Source organism: Carassius carassius, chromosome 20, assembly GCF_963082965.1.
Source record: "Carassius carassius chromosome 20, fCarCar2.1, whole genome shotgun sequence".
NCBI classification, from domain to species: domain Eukaryota; kingdom Metazoa; phylum Chordata; class Actinopteri; order Cypriniformes; family Cyprinidae; genus Carassius; species Carassius carassius.
This window is the reverse complement of record NC_081774.1, coordinates 10,549,695-10,577,397: the sequence shown is the minus strand read 5'-3', so window position 1 is coordinate 10,577,397 and position 27,703 is coordinate 10,549,695. Positions and strand designations below refer to the sequence as shown.

The following is a 27,703-nucleotide window of genomic DNA, read 5'->3' as shown; positions in this document are numbered from 1 at the left end:
TTTGCAGTCTATTTTACTTTTATGTAATCAATCGATTCTTTTAAACTATGATTTCATTCAAGCTTCCTAATTTCTTGACTATTATAAACTCACAAGCACGTTTCTAAAAGATAAAGCCATGTGTCGTGAACGCTGTCACTTTTCTCTCTATATTCTGTGGACAGTGGTCATGTGAAACATGACGCACGCTCATAGGCTGACGCTTTGCTCTCCTTTAACGTCTGTAAAGGTGTGGGTTCATTTCCTGACCCTTTCCGCGCGTGCAGCATCATCTCCTCGCAGGCTGTTGCATCCTCCCGAGGGACCGTCGGCGCTCTTCACAGCCTGCACATTACATACCGGTCTCTGAATTGCAATCTGTGTAATGCCACTCATTCATTTGCGAGCTCGGATGTGTTATATTGTTTCTCACAGCATACTCGCGGCTGTTCGCAGGGATACTACGGAATTACAGCCGCGAGAAATGATAATGTGACAGCCATCCGTTCAGACAGATAATAAAAGCTCGCTGTGCAGTGGACTCAGAATTTCTGCTAACGAAGCAAAGCCTCAGACGAGCCTTTCCATACAGTAGTGTTCACTACTGACAAGCATCAGTCCTTTGGAATAATATTCTACACGCTGCATTACAAACATTCTGGGAGGAGGAGAAGCTGGTTTTAAGGTAACTGAAATGTCCTTTTATGCACGTGTGCTGAAATGGTCTGATTTTGATTTTGCAGTGTAATGGAAGTGTTTAAGGGCCAGTTCAGTCAGTAAATGTGTCTGGTTATGGATCCTGGTGTTTGCTCTTTGCATGAATAATAATAAAAAATCTCACACACATATAGTAGTAAGTAGCTAAGCATGCAGCAGCCATGAAAAAGGAGGCCACTTTACAGAACCATAGGATACAATACATTTATGGAAGTGGGAGAATCCAAAAATATGTTGATGCTGGCACCAGTTTTTATTATTTTATTAGCCTATATAGTCTATACACACACACACACACAGTGTGGTTAAACTATCCTGGATTAAGATATTTATTTAAAAAAAAAATCTATACAATAACTGATTAAATGTTCTATTTATATAAAGTAGTTAAACAATCCTGGATTAAGATATTTAAGTTGCATGTAATTTAATTGTATACTTTTTTTTTTATCTATCTCTGTGTTTATACATAACGGGCTAATTCAGCCAGATTGATCAAAGAGATAGATAGATAGATAGATAGATAGATAGATAGATAGATAGATAGATAGATAGATAGATAGATAGATAGAACATTTTTGTGATGGTTGAGCATGATAGTAGTCATATAATTCACACAGAGCTGTTGCTTTTGGCAAAAAAAGTAATGTTTTCCTCAGGGGGAAAGCATATGTTTTCTGTTTCTAGCAGACATGACACATACACAGATGCTGTTTTAGTAGAGACATGATTTCTAGGCCAGTGATGATCTATCTGCCAAGGGGGCCTGGCGTGTTTGGAGCACTTTTTCAACTGTTTGTTTTGCTGGATTAACATGGCAAGCTCTCCAGCAGTGTGCTCTTGGCAGATGTCCTGCTTGAGGGAGCATGTTTGTTTGAGTCAAGCTACGGTAAACCACGCAGTCTGAAGTTTTCAAAGCCTCACTGTGAGTTGCCTTGACAGGGGAGAGCCCATCAAGGTCTTTTCTGGGAACAATTCTTGTCTGTTGCAAGAAATGCAGTTGAAAGCTAAAGGACGATGACAAGTGTACATGAACATGACGTAATACTACTATGGTTAAAGGGAAAATGGTGGAAGATTGTTAGTTGTTTACTGTAGTATTTAGAGGAATACTTCCAAATAACCAAAATATATCCAAAAATGAAAGTGAAAAACTGCATGTTTGTATAAGAAAGAAATCAATCAAGGCATTTTAACTTCAAACTATCAGATCTGGCCAAAATATGAGTCCAAATTCCATAACACCTGCTCCAGTGAAAAGTAAATCCTCTGTCCTCTCACATTAAAATCCACTGATTTATTAGTTTAGAACTGTTTTGGATAGTTTTTACTTATAAACATTGCTTGAGTTGTGCATATTTCACTCCTGATTGAGACAAGATTACTTTTTCCCTGCAAAGCAATATTTTGGATAAAGGTACTCGCACTTAGCTGGAAGCAAAGGTTTAAAGTAAAAAGCAATGATCGATTTGTTTATTACAGACACACAACTTTTCACAATATGTTAACTGATGAACTGGAGTCATGTGAATAACTTATGGATTATTGTGATGTTTTTATCAGCTTTTTGGATTCTCATTCCAACGGCAGCCATTCAGCGCAGAGGATCTATTGGTAAGAAAGTGTTGTAATGCTAAATTTCTCCAAATCCGTTCCGATGAAGAAACAAACTCATCTACATTTTGGATGATTTTTGGGTGAACGTATCCTTTAACAGGACTGTAAACTTCCATAGACAATAAAGGAGACATATGACCCCTAATGTTCAGATTAGATGGCGATTAAGTTGGTTTTCCAATGCCAAAATTCTAATGCTATAAATTGACAGGATTGCATTTATTCTTTTTATCAAAAAAAAAACGAATGATGATATTCGTCTTCTCTCTGTTCATTTTTTAAATCTATGCAACTGCCCCAGATTTCGACATAAATATATTCTCTCCATACACAGCAGAGATGAGTGCTTTTTGAAGAGAATGGGGTGAAAAATCCTTCCTTCACTACCTACCTAAATGGCCCGGTGATGGAAAAATATTGTTACAGGAATGATATTTGAATAATTGAAAAGGGCCGACTTAAAATTCCAGGCTTGCCTTGATTTCAAGTGCAAAGTTAGAGGCTTCCTCGCCGAAATATTCATGCCATTATTTAAGAGTGGAAAAAACAGGGGAAGGGATTCATTCGAAAATGATCCGAGCTCCTGCCTCTCCATTTCACAGAGCGAGAACCGACTCTCATGGCTGTGGAGAAGAGATTCATTTTAATAATGAAGAAGGACGTTCACCTTACTATCTCCCCACACCGTTGTTATAAGTGACATCATAGATCAGGCCGACAAGCTGTGTCAAGAGAAGCCTCTCAGCATTGTGATTGCGGCGGTTTCTGTTTGTTGCTGACTTATGTAATACACATCAAAAACAAATTACAATGTGTTTATGGTGAACAGAGCACTGAGTCATCTGCTTAGTATTGCTTGAGCTATCTAAAGTGAGAGCTTTAATACTTTGTTTGATATAAAACTAGTTTGATATAAAACTATTTTTGCCAATATTAATTCAGTTTTTATGCCACAGTACTGTTAAATCAACTATTACTTAAAACTATGTCTTGCTATTATTATTTTTTAGCAATTATCATCTCCGAACACAAACAGATATTTATATAATATTTATGGAATAAAAACTAATATTTAAATATGTGGCCCTGGACCACAAAACCAGTCATAAGTCGCACAGGTATATTTGTAGCAACTGCCAAAAATACATTGTATTGGTCCAAATTATCGATTTTTCTTTAATGCCAAAACTCATTAGGATGTTAAATAAAGATCATGTTCCATGAAGATATTTTGTAAATCTCCTGCCATAAATATATCAAAACTTAATTTTGGATTAGTTATATGCATTGCTAAGAACTTCATTTGGACTACTTTGAAGGCGATTTTCTCAATATTATGATTGAGTGTGTGTGTGTCAAATAAGTTTTTAAAAATCTGTTCTATTTTTATTCTATTATTATAAAAGTTTTAGTTGAGTCTTTTAGTCTTCTTTACTCTAGCATTTGTACGCAGATTGTCTGTCTGTCCCCCTAAACCATGAGCCTCATGTCCATCAAAATTATATATTTTTTAATTACCCCACAATTTTTTATTGTCTCCTTTTGTGCTTTAAATAAACGCCAGTGAGTTAAGTGAGGTAGCGGCAATTGCTGAATAAGAACCCAGTCAGCAGCTGCTTTATAGCCTGACATCTGAAGCTGTCTCTTGATTTGTCCTTGGGGCAGGATGTGTATGCTGGCCGTCCATAAATCAGGCAACAGAAACCCGCTGGCATAAACAGGCCCAGCTTGAGAAAGAAGCTAAAACTAAAGCTGCAACATTATAGGTCTGGGGGTTTCATTTGAGCATTTAAGTGTTAGAGGTTTCATTTTAGATTTCATTTCATCATGAACACTCTAAAATTTTGTGTTTTTATTCCATTTTGATTCTTGATAAAGGGAAGTGGAAAATAGAATAAGAAATTGAAGCATAGCTCTATTTCAATCAATCCAGGAGACATTAAAGTTGAATAACCCAAATCTTTAAAGTTGATAATGGTGAAATTAGTAAAATGAAGGGGGCCTGAGAAGAAGCTCTCTCTGGTGATCAGTTTCTCAACCATCTCCAAAACTATGACTGTCATTGTATTTGATATGATTTAGGTCAGTCACTACTGTGATTCCTTTAAACAGTTCCTTAAATATCTCTCAATGACTGTGTCAGAGCCCATTGAGCTGATCTGAGTGCTTCTATACATCAGGTAGTGTTTAATATATGCATGTATGGTGTTTCTTACAACTGTCAGTTAGTTACTTGATATTATTAACTGTCACTTATGCAAACAACTTACAAGACAGTTTTCCTAGAGCAATCTGGTGTTAAAGGGATAGTTCACTCAAAAATATATATTATTTATTCCTATTTTCTCATCCCCTAATGTCTTCAGTGGAAAATAAGAGAAGATACGTATATTGAAAAATGTCTCAGTCATTTTTAATCCATAAAATCAGTGGGGTCCAATATTTATTTATTTGTAAAATTCATACAGGGTTCAAATGACATGAAGGTGTGTAAATGATGGCGAAATGTTCATTTATTTGACAGATAGAATCAGTTATGGCATGTTACATTGGGAAGTCGTGGCCTAATGGTTAGAGAGTCGGACTCAAAATTGAAGGGTTGTGAGTTCGAGTCTTGAACCCCCAACTGCTCCCTGGACGCCGCAGCATAAATGGCTGCCCACTGCTCTGGGTGTGTGTTCACAGTGTGTGTGTGTGTTCACTGCTCTGTGAGTGTGCACTTCGGATGGGTTAAATGCAGAGCATGAATTCTGAGTATGGGTCACCATACTTGACTGAATGTTTCTTCACTTCACTTCACACATTTACATTTAGCAGACGCTTTTATCCAAAGTGACTTACAAATGAGGACAATGGAAGCAATCAAAATCAACAAAAGAGAAATGATTCGCAAGTGCTATAACAAGTCTCAGTCAGCTTAAAATAGAACATGCAGCAAGTTTTTTTTTTATAATAATATAATAAATAAAAAACGATAGAATAGAAAAAGAATAGAGGAGCTAGTGTTAGTTTTTTTTAAAGAAAACAAGCAGTAAATGAATAGAGTGCAAGTCTGAAAGGGGCCCTTTTTTTGGAAGAATAAAATTATTGTAGAGTAGAGATTGCTCGAGTTAGAGGGTCAAATAAAGATGGGAGAGATGTGTTTTTAGCTGATTCTTGAAGATGGGAAGGAGGATTCAGCTGCTCGGATTGAGCTGGGGAGGTCATTCCACCACTTTTTTTTTATTTAAAAGTCTGAAAGCAATTTTGTGCCTCTTTGGGATGGCACAATAAAGCAACATTCACTTGGAGAATGCAAGCTTCTAGAGAGCACATAAGTCTGAAGTAATTAATTTAGGTGAAGGGTTGTAGAAACAGTGGTTGGGTTTTATGCAAACATCAATGGCTTAAATTTTTTGTGAGCAGCTATTGGTAGCCAGTGCAAATTGATAAACAGAGGTTCGACGTAGGCGTGGGCCGGCATGAGATTTTGACTTTATGATAACCTTAAGCAAAAATATCACAGTTTCACTGTATCACAGTATTATTGTTACATCTCTGAAATGTGTTATTTTTAAATGACTGGGTAAAAAATAAAAAAAAATTCCCGCTGGACACAGTATGTTTTGTTTTTATTTTTTTTATTTACGTTTATTTGAATAGGGACAAGTATGTTACATAAACTCATGTTACATACAACATTTTAGCCGAAGCTAATTCTCAATGTTCGTCCCTAATGGGCCTTTACATAAAATCAAACAATACATTGGTAAAATAAACATAATAATAATACAGTGTAACACACTAATGCAATTGTAGAGTTGTGGCACTATCACTTTAAATATCAGTGTTCATGTTAACATTACTATGGTGACCCCTGTTGGATGAAGCCGGTAACATAAATAAAGTCAGTCTAGTGTCTACACTCACACGAGTTACATGTGTATTACTGACACTCTACATGGTGTCAGAAGTGGCTGATAATGGCTCAAGGACTCCGTCGTATCGATCCGCTAGTTTTTGACAACAACATTGCCGACAACTGGCGGAAATTTGAGAAAGAATGGATAATCTACTGCAACGCAGGACTGTCGGATAAATCGAAGAAAGTTCAAGCTTACACGCTACTGAACCTAGCTGGCCCGGAGGCTGTTGAAAAGTTGGAATCCTTTGTGTATGGAGAGGGGGAAAGTCACGAAGAACCAGAGACTCTACTGGTAAAGTTTGCTGAATTATGTTTGCCAGCGAAAAACATCATTATGGACAGGCATGTTTTTAACACCACTAGTCAGGGAACCGGTGAGTCTATTCAGGCGTATGTCTCCACTCTGAAAATACTGGCGAAGAAATGCGATTTTGGCGCACTCCGTGATGAATTGATCAGGGATCGTATCGTCTGTGGAATACAGAGCGACACCCTCCGCAAACAACTATTACGTGAAAAGAATCTCACCCTTGAACTGGCAGTTAGCATTAGCATGCTCCATGAACAGTCGGAGAAAAGCTCTAAGGAACTTCATAAGGAAGCTGAAGTGTGCTCAATTCAGAAGGCTCGCTGTGGCAATTGTAATGGCCAACACTCACCTGACCGCAGCAAATGCTTTGCTCTCAACAAGACATGCAATAACTGTGGAAAACTTAATCACTTTGCTAGGTGTTGTCGCTCTGCACCAGCGCAGGCCACAGTTCCCCCAAAGCCCCCACTCCATACAAAAGAAGAGAAATGGGTAGAGTAAATGAATTGACCACTGAACCAGACAATCAAATGGTTGATACTTTCTACTGTGACACAATACTCACACCGGCACAGAAGGGGGAAATCTTCGCCACGCTCGCAATGAAGAACGGAAATGGACAACTGAAGGTAAAAGTGGACACTGGTGCCAAATGTAATGTGCTGCCCAGAAAACTGCTGCATGCAGTTGACCACACAGTGCATGTGGATCCAAATGAAAAAGTCAATCTAGTGGCTTATGGAGGTGAGTCAATCAAAACTGATGGCACTGTAACACTGCATTGTACACAGGGACAGTTCAAGTTTCATGTGGTCAATAGGGATGTAAAACCCATACTGGGACTACAAGACAGTATTGCTATTGGTCTCATACATCTCGGACCTGACGTCCACATGCTGCAACAAGAAGCTCCAGAAATACTGGAGTACAAAGACCTTTTTGACACTAATGTCATAGGTAAATTACCTGTGATATATCATATGAGACTAGATGACACTGTTGCCCCCACAATATGTGCTCCCCGCAGGATCCCCATTGCCATGAAAGATAAGGTCAAGGCGGAGCTGGACCGAATGACTGCCCTTGGTTTAATTATACCAGAAAACGACGCAACAGAATGGGTGTCTGCCATGGTGGCAGCGAAAAAAAAAGATGGAACAGTGCGACTTTGCATCGACCCAGTGCATCTAAACCGGGCCCTCCTCAGACCCCGTCATCCACTCAAATCAATTGACCAAATCATTGCGGACATGCCCGGTGCAAAAATATTTAGCATCTTAGATGCCAAGTGTGGGTTTTGGCAAATACCCCTTGACCGCGCATCCTCCAAGCTCACAACATTCATGTCACCTCATGGCCGATATAGGTTCTTGAGCATGCCATACGGCATATGCACAGGCAGTGAGGTCTTCCAAAATGTGATGGAACAGTTATTTGCTGGACAACCTTGCGAGATCGTGGTCGATGACATCCTCATCTGGGGACACACATTATTAGAACATGATGAACGCCTAACACAGGTTTTGAACAGGATCCGTGCCATCAACCTAAAGCTCAATCCTGACAAGTGCAGATTCAGAGTCAACTGTGTACACTATGTAGGACACCTGTTAACCGCTGATGGTAAAGCCGTCTGCGAGATGGAGAAGCCACAGGACAAACAGGCTTTACAGCAGTTTCTGGGCATGACAAACTATCTATCCAAATTCATCTCCCAGTACAGTGACATGACTGGCCCTCTGAGACAGCTGATACACCACGACGTGGAGTGGCACTGGCATGACGCCCATGATGCGGCTTTCAGCAAACTGAAGCAGACACTGACTAATCCCCCTGTGCTGCAATTTTTTGACACATCAAAGCCAGTGGTTATATCAGCAGACGCCTCCCAACACGGTCTGGGGGCGGTGTGCCTCCAAGACGGGAGGCCGGTGGCATTCGCATCACGTGCCCTCACACAAACTGTTAAGTTTATTTTCATCTCATCTGGAAGAAAGGGGATGTAGAGTTGTGGCACTATCACTTTAAATATCAGTGTTCATGTTAACATCACTATGGTGAGCCCTGTTGGATGAAGCGGGTAACATAAATAAAGTCAGTCTAGTGTCTACACTCACACGAGTTACATGTGTATTACTGACACTCTACAGCAATGAACAGTCAGTGGTCACAATTCTGACCACTAATTAAAGAGTCTTTAAGTTTATATTTGAAGAGAACCCAGTTTGACTCTCCTTTCAGTTCAGTGGTTAAACAATTCCAGGCTCTAGTGCCTTGTACAGAGAAAGCTGATTGTCCAAATGAAGTTTTACATTTCGGGATCTGACAGTTCCCATTCTGAGCTCCTCTAGTCCTTGAACCCACAGCGCTAAGAGAAACTATGCACTCACTCAAGACCTGTGGGGCTTGCTGATTTAAACATTTATGCATCAGCTTCAACAGAGAAAATTTAATGAAATTTGCAAAAGATAAAATATTTAAATTCCTCAGACTAACACAATGATGTGACCTAATGGGTTTCCTATCTAAGACTTAAACCGCTCTGTTATAAATCATTTGAAGTGGCTTAACTGTAGTTACAGTAGCCTGTGACCATGAGCAGATGCAGTAACTCATATGCGAGAAGATCATGGCGTGCATGAAAGTGTGAGCAGCATGGAACGGTAGGTAATCCCTGATCAATCTGAATGTATAAAGATTTACTTTGACTACTCGACAGATTTTTTTAATGTGACTGTCAAATTGAAGTTGAGAGTCTAGTACAAGGCCCAGGTATTTGACCTCTGATACCTGTTGGATCTTTTGCCCCATTATTCGTAAATTTAGTTCTTCCGATATGGACTTGAATCTTGAGGCAAAGCAAACAGACAAAGTCTTTTTAAAATTCAATGTTAGACCTGCATTTTGAAACCACACCGCCACAGTTTGCAGGTGTTTTGCCAGTTCATCAGAAACTGCATGCACATTTTTCCCACGCACATAAACCACTGCATCGTCTGCGTACATCTGAAATCCTGCTGTAGGACATGAGTCTGGCAGATCATTAATATACAGTGTAAAGAGCAAGGGCCCAAGAATGGACCCTTGCGGTACTCCTGTATTAATTTTTAAGAATGTAGACATTTCATTATTGACCACCACACACTGATCTCTCTGTTCAAGATATGATTTAAACCACTGTAAAGTTAATGTTGTGAAGTTAAAGTTTGACAGTTTATTAATAAGGATGTCATGATTTAGTGTATCAAACGCCTTTTTGAGATCCAAAAAGACGGCGCCAACAATTTCTCCTCTATCTATTGCAAATTTGAGTTGTTCCATAAAGAAGCAGTTTGCGGTTTCGGTGGAGTATTGAGGACGGAAGCCAAATTGTAATGGGTGTAAAATGTTATTTGATTGTATAAACGCCATAAGCTGACCGTACACAATTTTTTCTAACACCTTTGAAAATATAGGTAAGATGCTTACAGGCCGATAATTGCATGCCTGGTCAGGTGTTCCTGACTTAAATAATGGCATAACTTTTGCCTGTTTCCAAGGTGTAGGAAATTGTCCGCTCTGAATAGACAAATTGATCAGGTGTGTCAGCGGCTTTACAAAAGTGTTTTTATTTCGTTTCAAAAAGACAGTATTTATGTGAAAAAGATCCTTACTATAGCTATTGTTAATTAAATGTATTGCTTCAAGCACTTTTGCTTCATTGGTCTGCTGAAGTGAGAATGAAGAGTATTGTTTTATTAATTGATGATTAGTGAATTTTAGTTGCTGTTCTACATTAACTTGTTGCACCAGTTCTTCCACTGATGAAACAAAAAACTTATTAAATTCCAGTGCTATTTGTTTACTGTCCCTAATCTGCCTACCTCCAATTCTAAGCTCATGGATGTTCTTTGATTTGCCTGACGGTTTCACAATACCATTTATTTGCTTCCACATTATAAGAGGGCTTCCCTTGGCTTCTGTTATTGTTGTAATGTAATACTCCGCTTTTGCTTTTCTTATATTTTTAGTGACTCGATTTCTAAGACTTTTAAAAATATTTATATCACTACTTAATTTGGTTTTAACAGATTTTTTCAGAGCCAAATCTCTTTCCTTCATTAATGTTTTCAACTCCTCATTAATCCAAGGTAGTGTTCTCTTTTTCAAATGCTTTTGCTTTTTAAGAAATTTAGAAATGATCCGTTCAACCTTGTTCATCACCTCTTTACAGCAGCTATTCACATCATCATTGTCTAAAGTTGAGCTCCAGTCAAGAGCATCTAATTCACTATCGATAGCAGGAAAATCACGCTTTTAAATGGTCAGTATATTTGATTGTGTTTTGTTTATATTTAACAGACGTTTTTTTGATAATTTTCGGGCAACGAAAATCATGTTATGGTCTGATAAACCAGTTAGAAAATTATATGATTTCAAAACCCGATCCTCCTTATTCGAAAAAATTAGGTCTATTTGTGTCCTAGAAGATTTTGAGATCCTTGTGGCACCCTTGGTTATTTGGGTGAAATCAAATTTAGTCATTAAGGTTTTGAGTTTTTTCCTTTTACCAGCATTAGACCAGTCTATATTAAAATCACCTAGTACAATTACTTCGGACTTTTATATGCCACCAATTTCATCAATTTACTCAACTCATCATAAAATACATCTTTAAAAGAGGGAGGATTATATAAAACCACAATTTTAAAATGCATACTTAATGATAATGTGATTTCAACACAGATATATTCAATATTTAATTCATGATCAAAAGTGACTTCTGTGCCTGTCATATAATCTCTTAAATAAAGTGCCACTCCTCCTCCTCTTCCAGTTTTCCTGTCATTTCTATAACATTTATAACCTGGGATATCAATTAAACCAGTTTGAATCCCACTATGAAGCCATGTTTCACTCAGACCTAAAAAGTGTAAAGTCCATTAACAGTGATTTAACCTCATCATGCTTTGGCAACAGGCTCCTAATGTTCAAATGCGCCCCGAAAATGCCCTTTGGTTTACTTTTGCTGTCCCATAAAATTTTCGAACGGTTCACAGTGGAAAAAAACGTACTCGGTTACTAAACGTAACCTCGGTTCTCTCTAGAAGAGCGAACGAGTACTGCGTCTTAGCTAAGACGCTACGGGAAAAGTCTCTTTTCACGAAATACTGAAGCAAAAAATTATCCTTAATTTTGTATTTTTGTAAAGCGCATTTGCAGCAGTACACAGCCATAGGCGAGACGGCTCGTTCGCTCATTGGCTTGTTCTGCGGCAACTGCACAGCCTATCGAGCGCGGGCCGTCACGCCCTTCTTGCCACTTCCCGCCGAAACGGGTGTGGCCCAACCTATAAAAGGAGCTCGAAAATGCTGACTCACCTGATTTATTTCATCGCCTAAGCGAACCAGAGTGAATTGTGCGCACGGCAGAGAACGCAGTACTCGTTCGCTCTTCTAGAGAGAACCGAGGTTACGTTTAGTAACCGAGTACGTTCTCTTACGAGAGCTCTCTCGTACTGCGTCTTAAAAAAAAAGCTCTCCGTCCTATATCTAGCAGCATCCATAGATGCTGCAATATGACATCACACAGCCGAGGCAAGGCCTGACCAATGTGGCAATGCGGGTCTTACGCAATACTGCCCATATAACAGTCGGCAGCGCATAACGCTCGTGAACTCAAAATTCCCCTCAGGGCCCTGATTCGACTATACCGACAACAGCCTTGCTTGCAAGGCGGGGACTTCCAGGTTATAGAACCTGATAAATGTAGACGGCGAGGCCCAACCTGCCGCCATACATATATCCTGCAAGGAGATCCCAGTAGACCACGCCCATGACGAGGCGACGCCTCTTGTGGAGTGTGCTCTGACGCCCAACGGGCACTGAAGGCCCCTGGAAGCATAAGCTAACGCTATGGCGTCAACTATCCATCTGGATAGAGTCTGTCTCGAAACAGCCATTCCCTTGGAACGTCCACCGAACGAGACAAACAGCTGCTCCGTCTGCCGAAAGGCAGCAGAGCGAGACACATAAGCTCTTAAAACCCTGACAGGGCAAAGAAGACTCGAGTCTCCATCCTCCCCTGACACCGGCAGGGCAGACAGGGCAATAACCTGAGCCCGAAACGGTGTGTTGAGGGATTTCGGCACATAACCGTGCCTAGGTTTGAGTATGACCCTTGAGTCATTGGGCCCAAACTCCAAGCACGACTGGCTCACCGAGAGCGCATGCAAATCACCCACACGCTTCACAGAAGCGAGAGCCAACAAGAATACTGTCTTGAACGACACATGCTGAAGGCTAACCGATTGGATAGGCTCAAAAGGGGGACCCTTCAAGGCCTCCAAAACCGCCGCGAGGTCCCACATAGGGACTGACGGAGGTCTGGGAGGATTCAGCCTCCTAGCTCCTCTGAGGAACCGGATGACTAAATCGTTCCTTCCTATTGACTGACCGGTTTTCTGACCATTTCAGAAAATGCAGCGATGGCCGCCACATAAACTTTGAGCGTGGATGGGGCTCTGCCCTTATCCAACAGCTCCTGTAGGAAGGAGAGGACCTCCGTCACCTCACAACTAAGGGGTGAATAACCTCGAGCTGTGCACCAGCTGGAGAACACCGACCACTTCGAGGCATACAGACGTCGTGTCGATGGAGCTCTAGCCTGAGTGATGGTATTTAGCACTCCCACTGCGAGATCAGCGGGTAACCGTTGAGCGCCCACACATGGAGGGACCACAACTCCGGTTGAGGGTGCCAAATCGAGCCCCTGGCCTGCGAGAGGAGGTCCCTCCTCAACGGTACCGGCCACGGGGCGACATCTGCTAACCACATCAAATCTGGGAACCATGGTTGGTTCTTCCAAAGAGGTGCTACAAGCAGTATTGAACATCTCGTTTCTCTCACCCGCTCTATCACCTGCGGAAGGAGGGAGACGGGAGGGAACGCATAAAGCGGGCAGCACGGCCATCTCCGTGACAGTGCTCTTTCGTTCTTGGAAAAGAACGCAGGGCAGTGAGCGTTTTCGTGGGACGCAAAGAGGTCCACCTCCGCCATGCCAAATCTCTCCCACAACAGCCGGACTGTTTGCGGGTGTAGAGACCATTCGCCCGTAGGAACATTGCCTCTGGACAGCCTCTGGACCCAGATTCTGCAGTCCAGGCACATGCACTGCTCTCAGCGAGCGCACGTTGCGCTGAGCCCAAACCAGGAGGCGTTCCGTCAGCCTGCACAGGTTTCGGGACCCGAGACCGCCCTGGCGATTTATGTAGGACACCATGGACATGTTGTCCGAACGGACTACGACGTGGTGATCCTTGATATGGGGACAAAAGCGCGTCAGCGCGTTCTCCACTGCCAGCATTTCCAGGCAGTTGATATGATGGAGCTTTTCCCATTCTGACCATAGGCCAAAGGACGGTCTGCCTTCGAGCAGCGCTCCCCATCCCGAAGTGGAGGCGTCCGTCGACACCATTTTCACACTGGGGGAAGTCCCCAGGCTTACACCTGATCGGTACCAGCCGTTCGCTGTCCAAGGTGCTAGAGCCGCAACACAGCTCTGATCGACCTTGAAATGCAGCCGGCCAGACGCCCACGCTCTGTGCGGCACCCGAGCCTTCAGCCAGAACTGCAGGGGGCGCATGCGGAGCAGGCCCAGCCGCAGAACCGGAGATGCTGAGGCCATGAGACCCAGCATCTTTTGACAGTGTTTGAGCGACACGGTCGCACCGCAGCGGAAAGAACTCGCTGCGCGCTGAATGCCCATCGCGCGCTGTGGTGACAGCCGCGCCGTCATGGAACACGAGTTCAGAACTATACCCAGAAACAGGATCGTCTGACTGGGGTTCAGCGAACTCTTCGCCCAATTGACACTGAGGCCGAGCTTCTCGAGGTGATCGAGTAAAACGGCCCTGTGGTCCACGAGCTCCGCTCGTGATCGGGCCAGAACCAGCCAGTCGTCCAAATAATTCAGCACTCGTATGTCTCAGAGTCTGAGAGGAGCGAGCGCTGCATCCATGCACGTCGTAAACGTACCAGGAGCCACGGAGGACTGTAAACTGGTATGCCTGGCCCTCGAAGGCGAATCTCAAATATCGCCTGTGGTTTGACGCTATCTGTATTTGAAAATACGCGTCCCTCAGATCTATTGACATGAACCAGTCCCCTCTGCGAATCTGCGCGAGGAGTTTTCTGGTCGTAAGCATTTTGAAACTGCGTTTCATCAATGCCTTGTTCAGCTGTCTTAGATCCAGTATGGGCCTGAGACCCCCGTCTCTCTTGGGCACCAAAAAGTATCTGCTGTACAGCCCCCCCCCCCTCGCTTTGAGCTTGAGACACATGCTCTACAGCCCCTTTGCTCAACAGTTTTAATATTTCGGCCCAAAGTATGTGTGCTACTTCTGTTTTGACCGTAGTTTCGACGCGCGCTGAAAAGCGTGGAGGGCGTCGAAAAAAAAACTGTAGCGAGTAGCCTCTCTTTATAATGCCTAGCACCCAATCCGAAACCCCTGGAAGTGCTGACCATGCATCTGCATGAATGGCTAAGGGCTGGATGCGAAGCGCGCTCTGTTGACCGGGCAACGGCGGCGCTCGGGTGTGCTGCGCATTTGAGGCGGGGAGCGCGCTGATCACAGCGGGAAGATCGCTCCTCCTCGACCCCGTCCCGGCGCTTAACCGACTGGGGGAAGGCTGAGCAGGTCCCGTGGGACTCGATATGTCTGCGAGTAACTGTGGGCTGCATATGTGCACATTTACCACTTTCAACTCGCTGTCTGCCTGTGCAGAGCATACATGCACGGGCCTCGTTTTTACAGAAGCCACGCGCCGTATGTGACATAGTGTATGTGGGCACTGGGGAGTGGGCACGTTTACTATGCGGCGCGCTCGACCGATCTGTGTCGATCTTATGTGTGCAAGCCCTGTGTGCAGGGCTGTGCTTACATGTGGAGATGGGCACTGAGGAGTGGGCATTGTCACTGCATTTATAGCACCATCGGCCGTGGCCGGACGAGCGTGCACGGGTTTTGTTTTTTACAGAAACCACATGACGCATGTGACATAGTAATTGTGGGCACTGAGGGGTGGGCACGCTTACTATGCAGTGTGCGCGATCGACTTGAGTCGCTTTTATGGGCGCAGGCCCTGTGTGCAGGGCTGTGCTTACATGTGGAGATGGGCACTGAGGAGTGGGCATCGTCACTACATTTATAGCACCATCGGCCGTGGCCGGACGAACGTGCACGGGTTTCGTTTTTACAGAAACCACATGACGCGTGTGACATAGTGATTGTGGGCACTGAGGAGTGGGCACGTCTACTATGTAGTGCGCGTGAGCGACTTGAGTCGCTTTTATGGGCGCGAGCCCTGTGTGAAGGGCTGTGCTTATATGTGGAGATGGGCACTGAGTAGTGGGCATCGTCACTACATTTATAATGTCAAAAGCATTGGATAGATCCAGCAATATAAGTACTGAAGAGTTGGAATCTGCTCTTGCCAGTCTTAGGGCTTCAACAACTGAGAGCAAGGCAGTCTCAGTTGAATGTCCACTTCTGAAACGAGACTGGTTGCTGTCGAGGAGGTTGTTCTGTGTGAGAAAGGAAGAGACTTGGTTGAACACAGTGTTTTTGCAATGAAAGGCAGAAGAGAAACCAGTCTGTAGTTCTCTAAAAGAGATGGGTTAAGTGTGGGTTTCTTAAGTAGTGGGGTTATACAAGACTATAATGTTAATGATATCCCATGTTAATGAGAGTTGTATCCCACAATGATATGAAAGAAGTATTATTATTCATTTGTTTCCTGTTCTAATCTAAAAGTCTGGGAACAATCCACAGTTTTTAAAAAAGAAAGAAAAACAACAAAGTGACCCGTGATAACAAAAATACATTAATATAAAACCTCTGACTTTCAAATTCTACTTTCAGCTCCCAAAGAGAAACTGAACATGATCACTCTAAATCCTTCAAGAAAGCAGCCCAGAGAATTCTCCACAGTGAAGAAGGATTATGAGAAAAATTATGCTGAATGGGGTTTGATCTCTTTCTCTTTTTCTTCTCTTATTATGCCCAGTGGTTTAAGTGTATGTTATAAAGGCTAGAACTGCAATTAGAGTAAATGAAAGTTCGGACTGTTCTAGTAATGGCCCTTAGGGCTGTCCATAAAGAGTGCATCTCAGCTCTTTGCAGTTGTTTTCTATTAGCGCCACGCTGATCACACCAATTAGACTGTTGAGGGAAATTAGCTGTATAATATTCAGACAGTGTTCAACACATCAGAACTTGTCAAACAGGGTTAGTTTAGTGCTAGTCATTTATATTTAGCATTTTCTAAACCATGGGACATTTATTTTGTCCTGTTTAGCTTGTTCAGTGACATGAACCATCTTGCTGCCACTTTAAATAGTGATATATGAGGTTATTTACACTGAGAAAACAACACTGCCACACTGAAAAGACCACCGTAGTTGCTCACCAGCATACTGTATTTTAATTCTGATGCTGGTGCCCAGCATAGAATGCTGATTTTTGATTTTCCTACCAAGCATCTTAGCTTTACCAACACAACTACCATGAAATAAACAAGCTTGGAAATTCATATTGCAGACTGGTCTTTTTAGCAGGTTTTCCTTTCTAGCATTAGCTTAGCTAATCTTTAGCGTTTTATTAATGCTCTTTTTTGTTTATGGTGGTCTTCAGTTTGCAATGAGCACATGATGACACTTATCAGAACTTCCCTCTGAGGAGTTTTGGACATCTAGGACTTTGGAGACATTCATGTGACTGATGTCTTCACACTAGATGCTAAATTAAGTTCAGTGTTGTTTTGCTGTCATGTTTGATGAGATTTGACTTTTCTTTTCACACTGCAGACATATTTGTGTCGTAAACATGTGGAACGCCCACAGCTTTATTGGGCCTGGTGTGCAGTCGGAAAGATAAGAGGTCAGACAGAGCTGCCAGATAAAAAGTCCATAACTTTTCTGGAGCAAAGTCAGGGAGGACACATGCCACACTCTACCAGAGCTCTTGAGGGGAAGTGTCATCATGTGCTCCTTTAAAAGAAGCAGAGGGGAAGCTAAGGAAGTAAGAAGAGTCTTATTTTTGGCAAGGAGAGAAATAGAGAAATTAGACAAGAAAACTGAGCAGGTGAGGGGAAGTGAGCAGGTGGTGATCAGTTCTGAAGATCTAAATATGTCTTTGTTATATAATATTATATCTTAAATGTTTGGTTCAGTAAGATTTCGTTTAAATGGCACCTATTATGAAATTATAAACTTTTATTATTGTTTAAACAAATGTGTGTTGGCAGTGTTTGAACATGACCAACCTATAATAATAAAAATCCACACACTCTTGTCGGTGCCAATAGCCTAGTGGGCAAGCCAAGTGTGTCGACATATAGTGCTGTTGCACTATCGGTGTCCCGAGTTAGAATCCCAGCTTGACAGTGGCGGATCTGGAGATTTTTTCCTGGGGTGGCAAAAGGGTGGCATGAAGTTTCAGGAGGGGGGCCATGGACATTATTCATAATTTAAAATGCTACGGCTTTCACTGAATGTGTTTTTTTTCTCTACACTGCATTACATGGAGTGGGAGTCAAATCTGTTTAGTTTTTGAATGGTGTGGGTCTTAATTTGTGAATTGTGGACTCTTTCTCTGTGTAATCAGTGAGCTAAACTAACGTTAGACCCTTATCAGACCTGACGATCATAGAAAAATTCAATGAGACAACAAAGTATTGCAGATGTAAATAACGTAACAGTGTGGTTGCGGCAGGGTTAATTGTCTGCTTATGGACTTTTTCGACTTTGTGTCAAACTTATCTCTAAACAAACTGCTAACTGCTTATCAACCTCTCTTCTCCGAGACACTGCATACCGCAGACAGACGCACTTTGCAGCCTGCCCAAGCTGCTGCCACAGACTGGTGAAATTTCGCGGGGGTCGCTGCCGTGCTAGTGATGGGAGAACAGGGGCAACACCCCGTAGATCCGCCTTTGCAGCTTGAGGACCTTTCCCGATGTAAATAATTCATATAATGTTAAATATCATGCCAGAGCTGATAAGTATAGCGAGCTGAGTGGAGCGAGCTGAGTGGAGCTTGTCGAGTGAATATCTCACACACATCACTGGAAAGTTTATACAGCTGCATCTCAATGAATTAGAATGTCATGAAAGAGTTATTTTATTTCATTTCAATCAGCTTACCATCTCAAAACACCTGCAAAGGTTTCCTGAGCTTTCAAAATGGTCTATCAGTTTGGTTCACTAAGCTACACAATCATGGGAAAGACTGCTGATCTGACAGTTGTCCAGAAGACAATCATTGACACCCTTCACAAGGAGGGTAAGCCACAAACATTCATTCATTGCCAAAGAAGCTGGCTGTTCACAGAGTGCTGTATCCAAGCATGTTAACAGAAAGTTAAGTGGAAGGAAAAAGTGTGGGAGAAAAAGATGCACAACCAACCGAGAGAACCGCAGCCTTATTAGGATTGTCAAGCAAAATAGATTCAAAAATTTGAGTGACTTCACAAGGAATAGACTGAGGTTCGGGTCAAGGCATACAGACGTGCCAAGGAATTTGGCTACAGTTGTCGTATTTCTCTTGTTAAGCCACTCCTGAACCACAGACAACGGCAGAGGCATCTTACCTGGGCTAAGGAGAAGAAGAACTGGACTGTTGCCCAGTTGTCCAAAGTCCTCTTTTCAGATGAGAGCAAGTTCTGTATTTCATTTGGAAACCAAGGTCCTATAGTCTGGAGAAAGGGTGGTGAAGCTCATAGCTCAAGTTGCTTGAAGTCCATGTTAAGCTTCCACAGTCTGTGATGATTTTGGGGTGCAATGTCATCTGCTGGTGTTGGTCCCCATTGTGTTTTTTGAAAACCATAGTCACTGCACCCGTTTACCAAGACATTTTAGAGCACTTCATGCTTCCTTCTGCTGACCAGCTTTTTGAAGACGCTGATTTCATTTTCCAGCAAGATTTGGCACCTGCCCACACTGCCAAAATCAGCAAAAGTTGGTTAAATGACCATGGTGTTGTTGTGCATGACTGGCCAGCAAACTCACCAGACCTGAACCCCATATAGAATCTAATGGGTATTGAAAATGAGAAACAAGAGACCAAAAAATGCAGATGAGCTGAAGGCCACTTTCAAAGAAACCTGGGATCCATACCACCTCAGCAGTGCCACAAACTGATGACCTCCATGCCACGCTGAGTTGAGGCAGTAATTAAAGCAAAAGGAGCCCCTACCAAGTACTGACTACATGTACAGTAAATTAACATACTTTCCAGAAGGCCAACAATTAACAGTACAGTGCACGTGGCGCAAATTACATCACCAAAACAGCACGGACGTACTCATATAATGTATAATGAGTGGTTCCCTGCATTATTTTAGGAAAATATTTTATGATTACAGTATGCACCTTTAAAATTAACAGTGAGAGTAACAAAAGCTTATACAATACATTTTAACTGGTATAATTAAGTGTGGAAATACCTGAAGGAAATGTTTGCTAACTGGAGCTTTTATTATGCCACAGTCGACCGCTTCCGCTCCTTACGGTTGTGCGTATGTGAAAAAAGAAAAAGAAAAGCAGCCTGTTTTATCACACTAGATACATTTGAAAGTTCTGTTACAATGCTACTCAGTGTGGTCCTCACCTGTCTAATAAAACGCACAACATATTAAAGCGTCTTTGGTGTTTCCATGTTTTCTACAAAAATGTTTTTTCTTCTACAAAACAAGACGGGAAATCAAGTGTCAATAACGTAATTGACAGCTGACACAATGACACTAAAATTGCTTATTTCTCTGGATTTAAACATTCTTCAGAACATTTGGGATAATGTAAGTTCACAAGTCAGCAAAATATATAACAGTGTTCTAATGGTTTTGGATATATTAATTAAAAAATCTTGCATTTTGTGCCTTTCATACACAGATCTAATATAAACATGCAATCTTTACACATAACCAACTGTGTTTTTTAACACATGTTTTGCTTGCATGTTTTTCTATAAACGTGTTTGTGTTTGACAGTTTAAGTGCAATAAGACATGACAGGTGCTTTTTGTGCGTTTGCTTCAGATGTGTGTGCTCAGAAAATGGTATATCCAATGGTATCTCACGACCAATTCATACGTATTTTACGAGGTGGCTAATTCGTACGACCTCACTCATTCAATTTTGTAACAGGTAAGTTTAGGGGCGGGGTAAGGTGTAGGTCATTCTTACAAATTCATACAAATTGTGCAACTCATAAAATATGTATGATTTAGCAAAAATTAGCTACCTCATAAAATATGTATGAATTGCTGTGAGATTGGGCTGGTATATCAGAATTTTAAAGTGAAAAGGATTTAAACTCATGATTTTAGCGATAGACATGATAACCAAACAGAAGTTTTTTGGCAGAGTATCAGCAGTGCGAGTTGTAATGGCACAGCCATATTCTGGAAAAGGTGCGGAGAGCAGCAGTTAATTTGCATTTAAAGACACATGCATACTTCCACTCAAAATAGTCATTTTCAAAATGATGTAATAGATCCCTTACGAAAGGAAAATATATTTACCAATATATTTCTTAAAATATATTGTGATATATTGTAATATATTATTTTCCCTTTTTATTTTCTAATATATTGTATATTTGAATACATTTAATAATATATTGATGATACATATATTGCAAAATATACAAATGATTGCCGCTTTCAATATATTGCAATATATTGGAAAAAATAAATATTAAATCCCATATGCCTAATATATTACATTATATTTTCCAATATACTGCAATATATTTTTGTTTCATAAGGGTAATCTGTGGAGTATTTTGAGCTAAAGCTTCATAGACACATTTTGGGCACACCTGAGACTTATATTAGGCCTACATCTTTTAAAAAGGAGCATAATAAGCATAAAGTGATAAAAAAGTATAATGTTACAAAAATTTCAAAAATCATTTCAACTTTCTTTTCATCGAAGAATCCTGAATTTTTCTAAAAAATATTAACAAGCACAATTTTTCAACATTAATAATAATAATAGGTTATTCTGGAGGACCAAATCAGCATATTAGAATGATTTCTGAAGGACAATGTGGCACTGATAATTCAGCTTGTATCATCACAGGAATCAATTATATTTAAAAATATATAGAATGGATGAAGGAGAAGGGTGCTGGGGTATTTGGGCAGAAGTGGGTCAGCAGCCCTAGGTACCATGGCAACGGAGATATACGAGCATCTGTCCATTGATCTGCAGACTCATTGGTGTAATAGAGTGAGCCAGGTGATAAACGAGCATGCTGACAAGGTCTGCGCCAGGTCACACTTCCTTTTGCAGCACATCTCCGTCGACATCTCCTCACATGCCTGCATAATATACATGGGATGGTCATCTCACATTATGCACATTCCATGAATAAATAAAGGAAAACATACAACAAACAATCTCTCAAACATATTTGGGGGACGGGGAAGCCGTCACAGCTTGTGATTCTGAGCTAAACTCAAAAACACTGAAATGTAATCTGCCAAGTGAATGGTATGGTAGTTCTATTATCACAGTGTTCATTGCACCCAGTGGTGGCTTTAACTTTTTAGTGTGAATAATTGATTATCCATTTACAAAAAATCTCTCCAGGGACTTGAGGACCAATTTAATGCATAGCTCAATTTAATGGTTCTCCTTTTTTGCTTCAGTGTACACTGCAGTGTGGTTTTATCTGTAATATGGTTGTGGAGTATGTAAGGTCAGACACACATTGGGTGTAAAAAGAAAAAGACAAACCACATGTAGTTAAAAAAAAAGGTATTTCTCTATAATTTGGCTGTAGGAAAAGAAGTCAAATCTAGCTTTCAGTTAAAAGATCACCTGATCACCTTAATGGTAAAATCTTCACAGGGTTGAATTCATAGTAGCATAATTTTCTTACTAGTGATGTGAAGTTCTGTTCATTTTACAGATCTTTGAATCTTGTTTGGCAAACTGTAACAATCTGCATTGAAGTCATTTTGTTTGTTTGAGCAGTAAAGTTAGAAGTAATTTACACATTTAAAGTAAAATGTTACATTTTCTATAGCAAAATTCCTCCAAAAGAATCCACGTTCACGAGTGTTGCTTATGCAGTTTCCACAAGACCAGTGAACAAAAAAAAATTGGACCAAAAAACTTAAGGAGGTTACAGAGTCTGTGTGGCTTTAATGTGTCAAATAAATGAAGGGTTATGCATGAGCATGAAAATGAACAGATTCTCATAGAAAACTCGTGTCACAAAATAAACTAAATGTGTTTGAAAGACCCATCATTAATTCTTTTACATATGATTTTGGAAGCACTTAGCATGTTAGGGGCCATTCACACAGGAAACGGAAAAATGTGCAACGTGAACAGTGGAATAGGAGAAAAAACAGGTCTTGATATTTCGTTTCTACAAGTTTAACTTATTTTAACTTGAACAGCACAAACTTGAAACTTGACATAAAAGACATAAACGTGGTCATATTAGACAAGACTATTAAGTAGGCTTATCATTTATGGGTAAATAAGGTGCAAAGATGTACCTTTTAGCTTTTTTGTATCTCATGGTTCATCCCCAGTGACACCTTTTGCACCTTTTTTAGTGTACAAACACGGTTAGCTGCATCTTGCATCTATAGTGTTTGAATTGAAAATAACAAAGGACATTGTTTTCATACCTTGCAGTGTTTGTTTTGTTGCAATTACATACATTAGATTAGATACAAATACATTTTGTGTCTATACATTTATTTATTTAATTAATGGCTGACAGCATTTATGTATTACGTAAGCTTGGCAGCCTTTTTTTTTTCATTTTGGCCTATCCTCGTTCTAGTAGATAACAGAAAATAGCTGCATTGGGGTGTTGCCAAGATGATCACCAAGTGAACGGACTTTGGATTTTGGGATTGTGTGCAGAAATGGCATTACTTTAATATTAAATTTCACAGTTCAGTATCGCCACAAATTAGCACATCAAAATACTCGGATAAACACAAACATTCTCCAATTGCCACCCGTCCTTGTTATTCAAAGGGTTCTTAGTGTACTTACAGTGACCATCAGCTGCATGTAATTGTCCAAACGTCTACCAGTGGTCCATTGCTGTCCGTGTTGCCATGATAGAGGGGTTTGACCTCCAGCAGCCCACTGAAAGATCCTACATCCATACTTTCTTAGAGTTTAACTGCTGGCAAGCAACACAGGAGACAGAAACACACTGCTTGGCCACATTCCAGGGAGAATAGATGGCACATTGCTTTTAACAGCATTAGTATTCCACCATTTCTGTATATAATTTAGTGCTTTTACTCTGAGAAAATGGAAAGGAAGAGGACTTGTGATGGGTTTTTGAACCAGATTTTGAAAAGATGAGCCTGTGTTCTGTTTAAGGGGACATTAATTATTTAATATTTCATTAGTTTCAACTGTATTTTAAGTCCTCTATAGTAATGTTGCTTTTAAGTTTATAAATTTTTTCTCACTGGTTTTCATATAGTACTTTATGTCAGGCTTCAAACAAAAAAGTTAGGATAATATTCTCTTCATATTGTCCACCATGTTTGCTCTCTCTGTTCGACCATTTTCTGCCATTGGCTTCTATTACATTATCCTTGATTACATCTTTATTGCCTTGAATTATGATCTTGGTATCAAGATCTGTAAAGATTTTGAAATGTCTCCAAACTTAATGTATGCTTACAATCTTTGTAGATGTCAAAATCTCATTAACACATTATTCTTAGTTGAATAAATTTAAAAAATGTAATGTGTATCTCTGTGGTTCCATACAAGTAGAGCTGTGCTGTGGTAATATGTGCATATCTTATATTGTACTGCCTCCTTCTGGACGGAATTGTTATTGTTGCTGTTATACTATTGCTGAAACAGATTTTTTTCCAAAAAATCTACCATTCACATCACGTTTCACTTCTTCTGTGATATCCAGAAACTGTACAGCTGAGTATCTGCAACCCATGAGCCGTGTGTCAGGAGAAGCAGCAGTACAAACTCTCTGTGGCCTGTCGTCCTCTCTGCTCTTTTCTAATGTAAGTGCACTGAGCACAATCCATCAACATGTTTTTGTGTTGTCAACTGTTTTTAGTATCTGTCTGTTTTTGCATATGGAAATGAAGTTTCAGTGAGACAGTTGATTCCCTCTCTTTTTTTCTCAGGGTTTGATGGAGATCTGGTCGGATGACAGCTGGAACTGTTGTCATAACCGGAGGAATTCTCGCAACAGTGATACTACTGTGTATCATTGCAGTGCTTTGTTACTGTAGACTCCAGGTAAGCATTGCATTTACATTTCATTGCAGGGTTAAGGAGCCATCCACAAAGAACATGTTTTTCGCATTAAAGCAGAAGGTCTATGAACCTTATTTACTGATTATCACTATGAGTCACTATTCTAAAAACCCAAAGAAAATTCCTGAATGTCGAATTAGGAACCATTCACACAGTACAGGGTTTTGAATTTAATAACAAATGACGTATGGCTGATGAATTGGAAACAAACTGCAAAATCTCAAGATGTGTTTTTTAAAACTTAAACTTGAGCACCATGTTTTTTTTAGATCAAATATGTACGTCTATTTACATTGAAAACAATAGAAAAGCAGTGCAGTGAAATGCAAAAACGTGATGTGTGTGAATGACCCAAAACTGATTGATCTGTTTAGTCTGTTGTTCTAAAACTCACAAAAAATAGCACTTTTATGAATTCCCTTTAAGAATTTCTAATGGGGTTTCAGATTTAAAATTACATATCTTTTAAGATTACCAAAATGTTTTCAGAATTCACACTTATGATTTGATTTGACTTTATATGTAAAAGTCTCTTCGAGTAGTGCTAACCACAGATCCTGTTTTATCAATATACTATGACCCCTAGTAAAAAAAGTAATGTATTTAAAATACATTTATTTCATACTATGTATAGTTAAAATCTATTAAAATATTTACAGACATTTCGTTTGAGACTTTATTTGGAGTACTACTTGTGCACAATGCACATTTCTCAATATTAAGTCTAAAATTTGTTTTAACTTCGCTGTTGATGAGGACTGGATGATTTCTGAATAATATAGGTATCTAAATACAAGAGATTTAAAATGTACTGAAGTATACTGCAATAGTTCCACTTTAGCATAGTCAGATGTACTTAAAAATACCTTTAGGTAGACTTTAGCACTACTTACGCATAATTAAAGTGTATTAAGTACAAAATTAGTTGCAAACATTAAAGGGATAGTTCACCCAAAAAATTTTAATCTGATGTTAATCTGCTTACTCTCCATTTAGACAAAAAGGTTCTTCTATGGCATCGCGAAGCACCTTTATTTTTAACAGTGTACCAACACAAAGATTTTTAACTAAAACCATTGCAGTCTGTCTGTCCTACAATGGAAGTGAATGGGAATCATGGCTTTGAAAGTAAAAAAAAACACACGCAAAAAAACTAATTAAACCCTGCGGTGTGTGTAAAGACACAAACCGAACAGTATTTATATAGTTATTTTTACCTCTGATTCACCGCAATGTCCGAACTGTCCTGAGTAGGTTCTATTTCTCAAATGGATCCTTGACACTCTATCTACTATCTCAATTAGGAGTGTCAATAGTCCATTTGAGAGATATGTGGCGGTAATGCACTTATAAGTCTGCGATCCGCCGTAAAACCAGAAGAAGAAGTCATGAGCCGACTGTTGAGAATGCACTCAGGACTGTTTCAGACATTGTGTTGAATCAGAGGTAAAAAACAATGATCATTTTGTCTTTACCCATCAGTGTATTGTCACGAGTCGCAGGGTTTAATTTGGTTTTGTGTATGTTTTTTTTACTCTCAAAGCCATGTTTTTTTTACTTCCATTCACTTCCATCATAAGACTGACAGACTACAATGGTTTGAGTTAAAAAATCTTTGTTTGTGTTCTACTGAAGAAACAAAAGTAACGTTGGATTCCCTGGGGGTGAGCAGATAAACATCAAATTTTCATTTTTGGGTGAACTATCCCTTTAAGTATACCAATTCAGCATACTAAAAATAAAACTTCAGGGTATTTGAAGCAAATACATTTTTAAATATACTTAGCATGAAATAAATGTATTTCAAATACATTTTAGTATATTTATTTTTCACTAAGCTCAGTTTTAGCTACTTGTTGAGTTAAAAATGACCTCATGACTGAACAGCTCTATTATTTAAATAACTAAAATCCATTGCAGAACCATTCCGTACTCAAAAAGGTTCTGTGTGTTACTCAACAATTTGAGGAAGATCTGTGTTGAATGCCCAGTGTCTAATCTAATTTCCTCTGTATATCAAACCGTCCCTCCATCCTAGTATTACTGCTGTAAGAGGAATGAGTCAGAAGGGGAGGCAGGCTCGGTCGGAGATCCTCAGCCACAGTTCGCCTGCAATGCATGCAGCGCTCCGGGGGTGGACGGGGCGGCCGTCACACCTCTCTCGCTGCCCTACGACCCCACTTCGTCTCACAGCTACTGTCCGACTTGCTCACCCTACTACCTCCGTGGCACGGATGAGATGCGGAATGGCGGTGAACGCCTGTCTTACATGCCCACTCACTATGAGAACCATGGGGCCACTGCCCTTGGTCTGGCCGCCATGTACGGTCCTGTGCTGAGCCATCGCAGTACGCCAGACTTATACACCAATACACGAGCCATCAGCACTGACGTCTGACATTCACAGACCTGGAGATGGACCCAGGGACAGAGCTGCCTCTGTGAATGAGAACAACTGGGGCAGTTACATGTCCACATGCCAAGAGTTAAAAAGACCTACAGGATGCCATGTTATTCTTCCACGCAGGTCTAAGGCCATCTTTAGTCTTCCATTGTCTTTTGTTTTACCTGCTGTTTACATCTTCTTCTCGCACATCCATCCCTTTTGTGCTTTGAGGACCATGTGTTATATGACATGAAGTGTTTGTGGAGTATTTGGCCTTTTTAATTTAACTTTTAAAGGTTTATGCAAATAGGTTGTTTTATATATCTGGACAAGACAGAGATAAAGCATATATATTATAGTCAGAAAATCGAAATGGAGCAACCCAAGGAAGCTTTTTAGGCTCATCTCAAGTATTTTGTTGTTTATTGTGACATAAAAGGCAAACGTTCCACACAAATTTTTAATAACTT

The 27,703-nt window shown here is 40.5% G+C and overlaps 1 protein-coding gene across 1 annotated transcript; it reads left to right on the top strand.

Moving 5' to 3' along the window:
- The first annotated feature begins 207 nt into the window (after nt 1-207).
- Nucleotides 208-27,703, top strand: LOC132095769 (protein FAM163A-like). Its single transcript, XM_059500871.1, has 4 exons — nt 208-664; nt 24,489-24,588; nt 24,715-24,829; nt 26,886-27,703. Exons 3-4 carry the CDS (start codon nt 24,737-24,739, stop codon nt 27,243-27,245), a joined length of 453 nt encoding a protein of 150 aa, XP_059356854.1. The 5' UTR covers nt 208-664; nt 24,489-24,588; nt 24,715-24,736; the 3' UTR covers nt 27,246-27,703.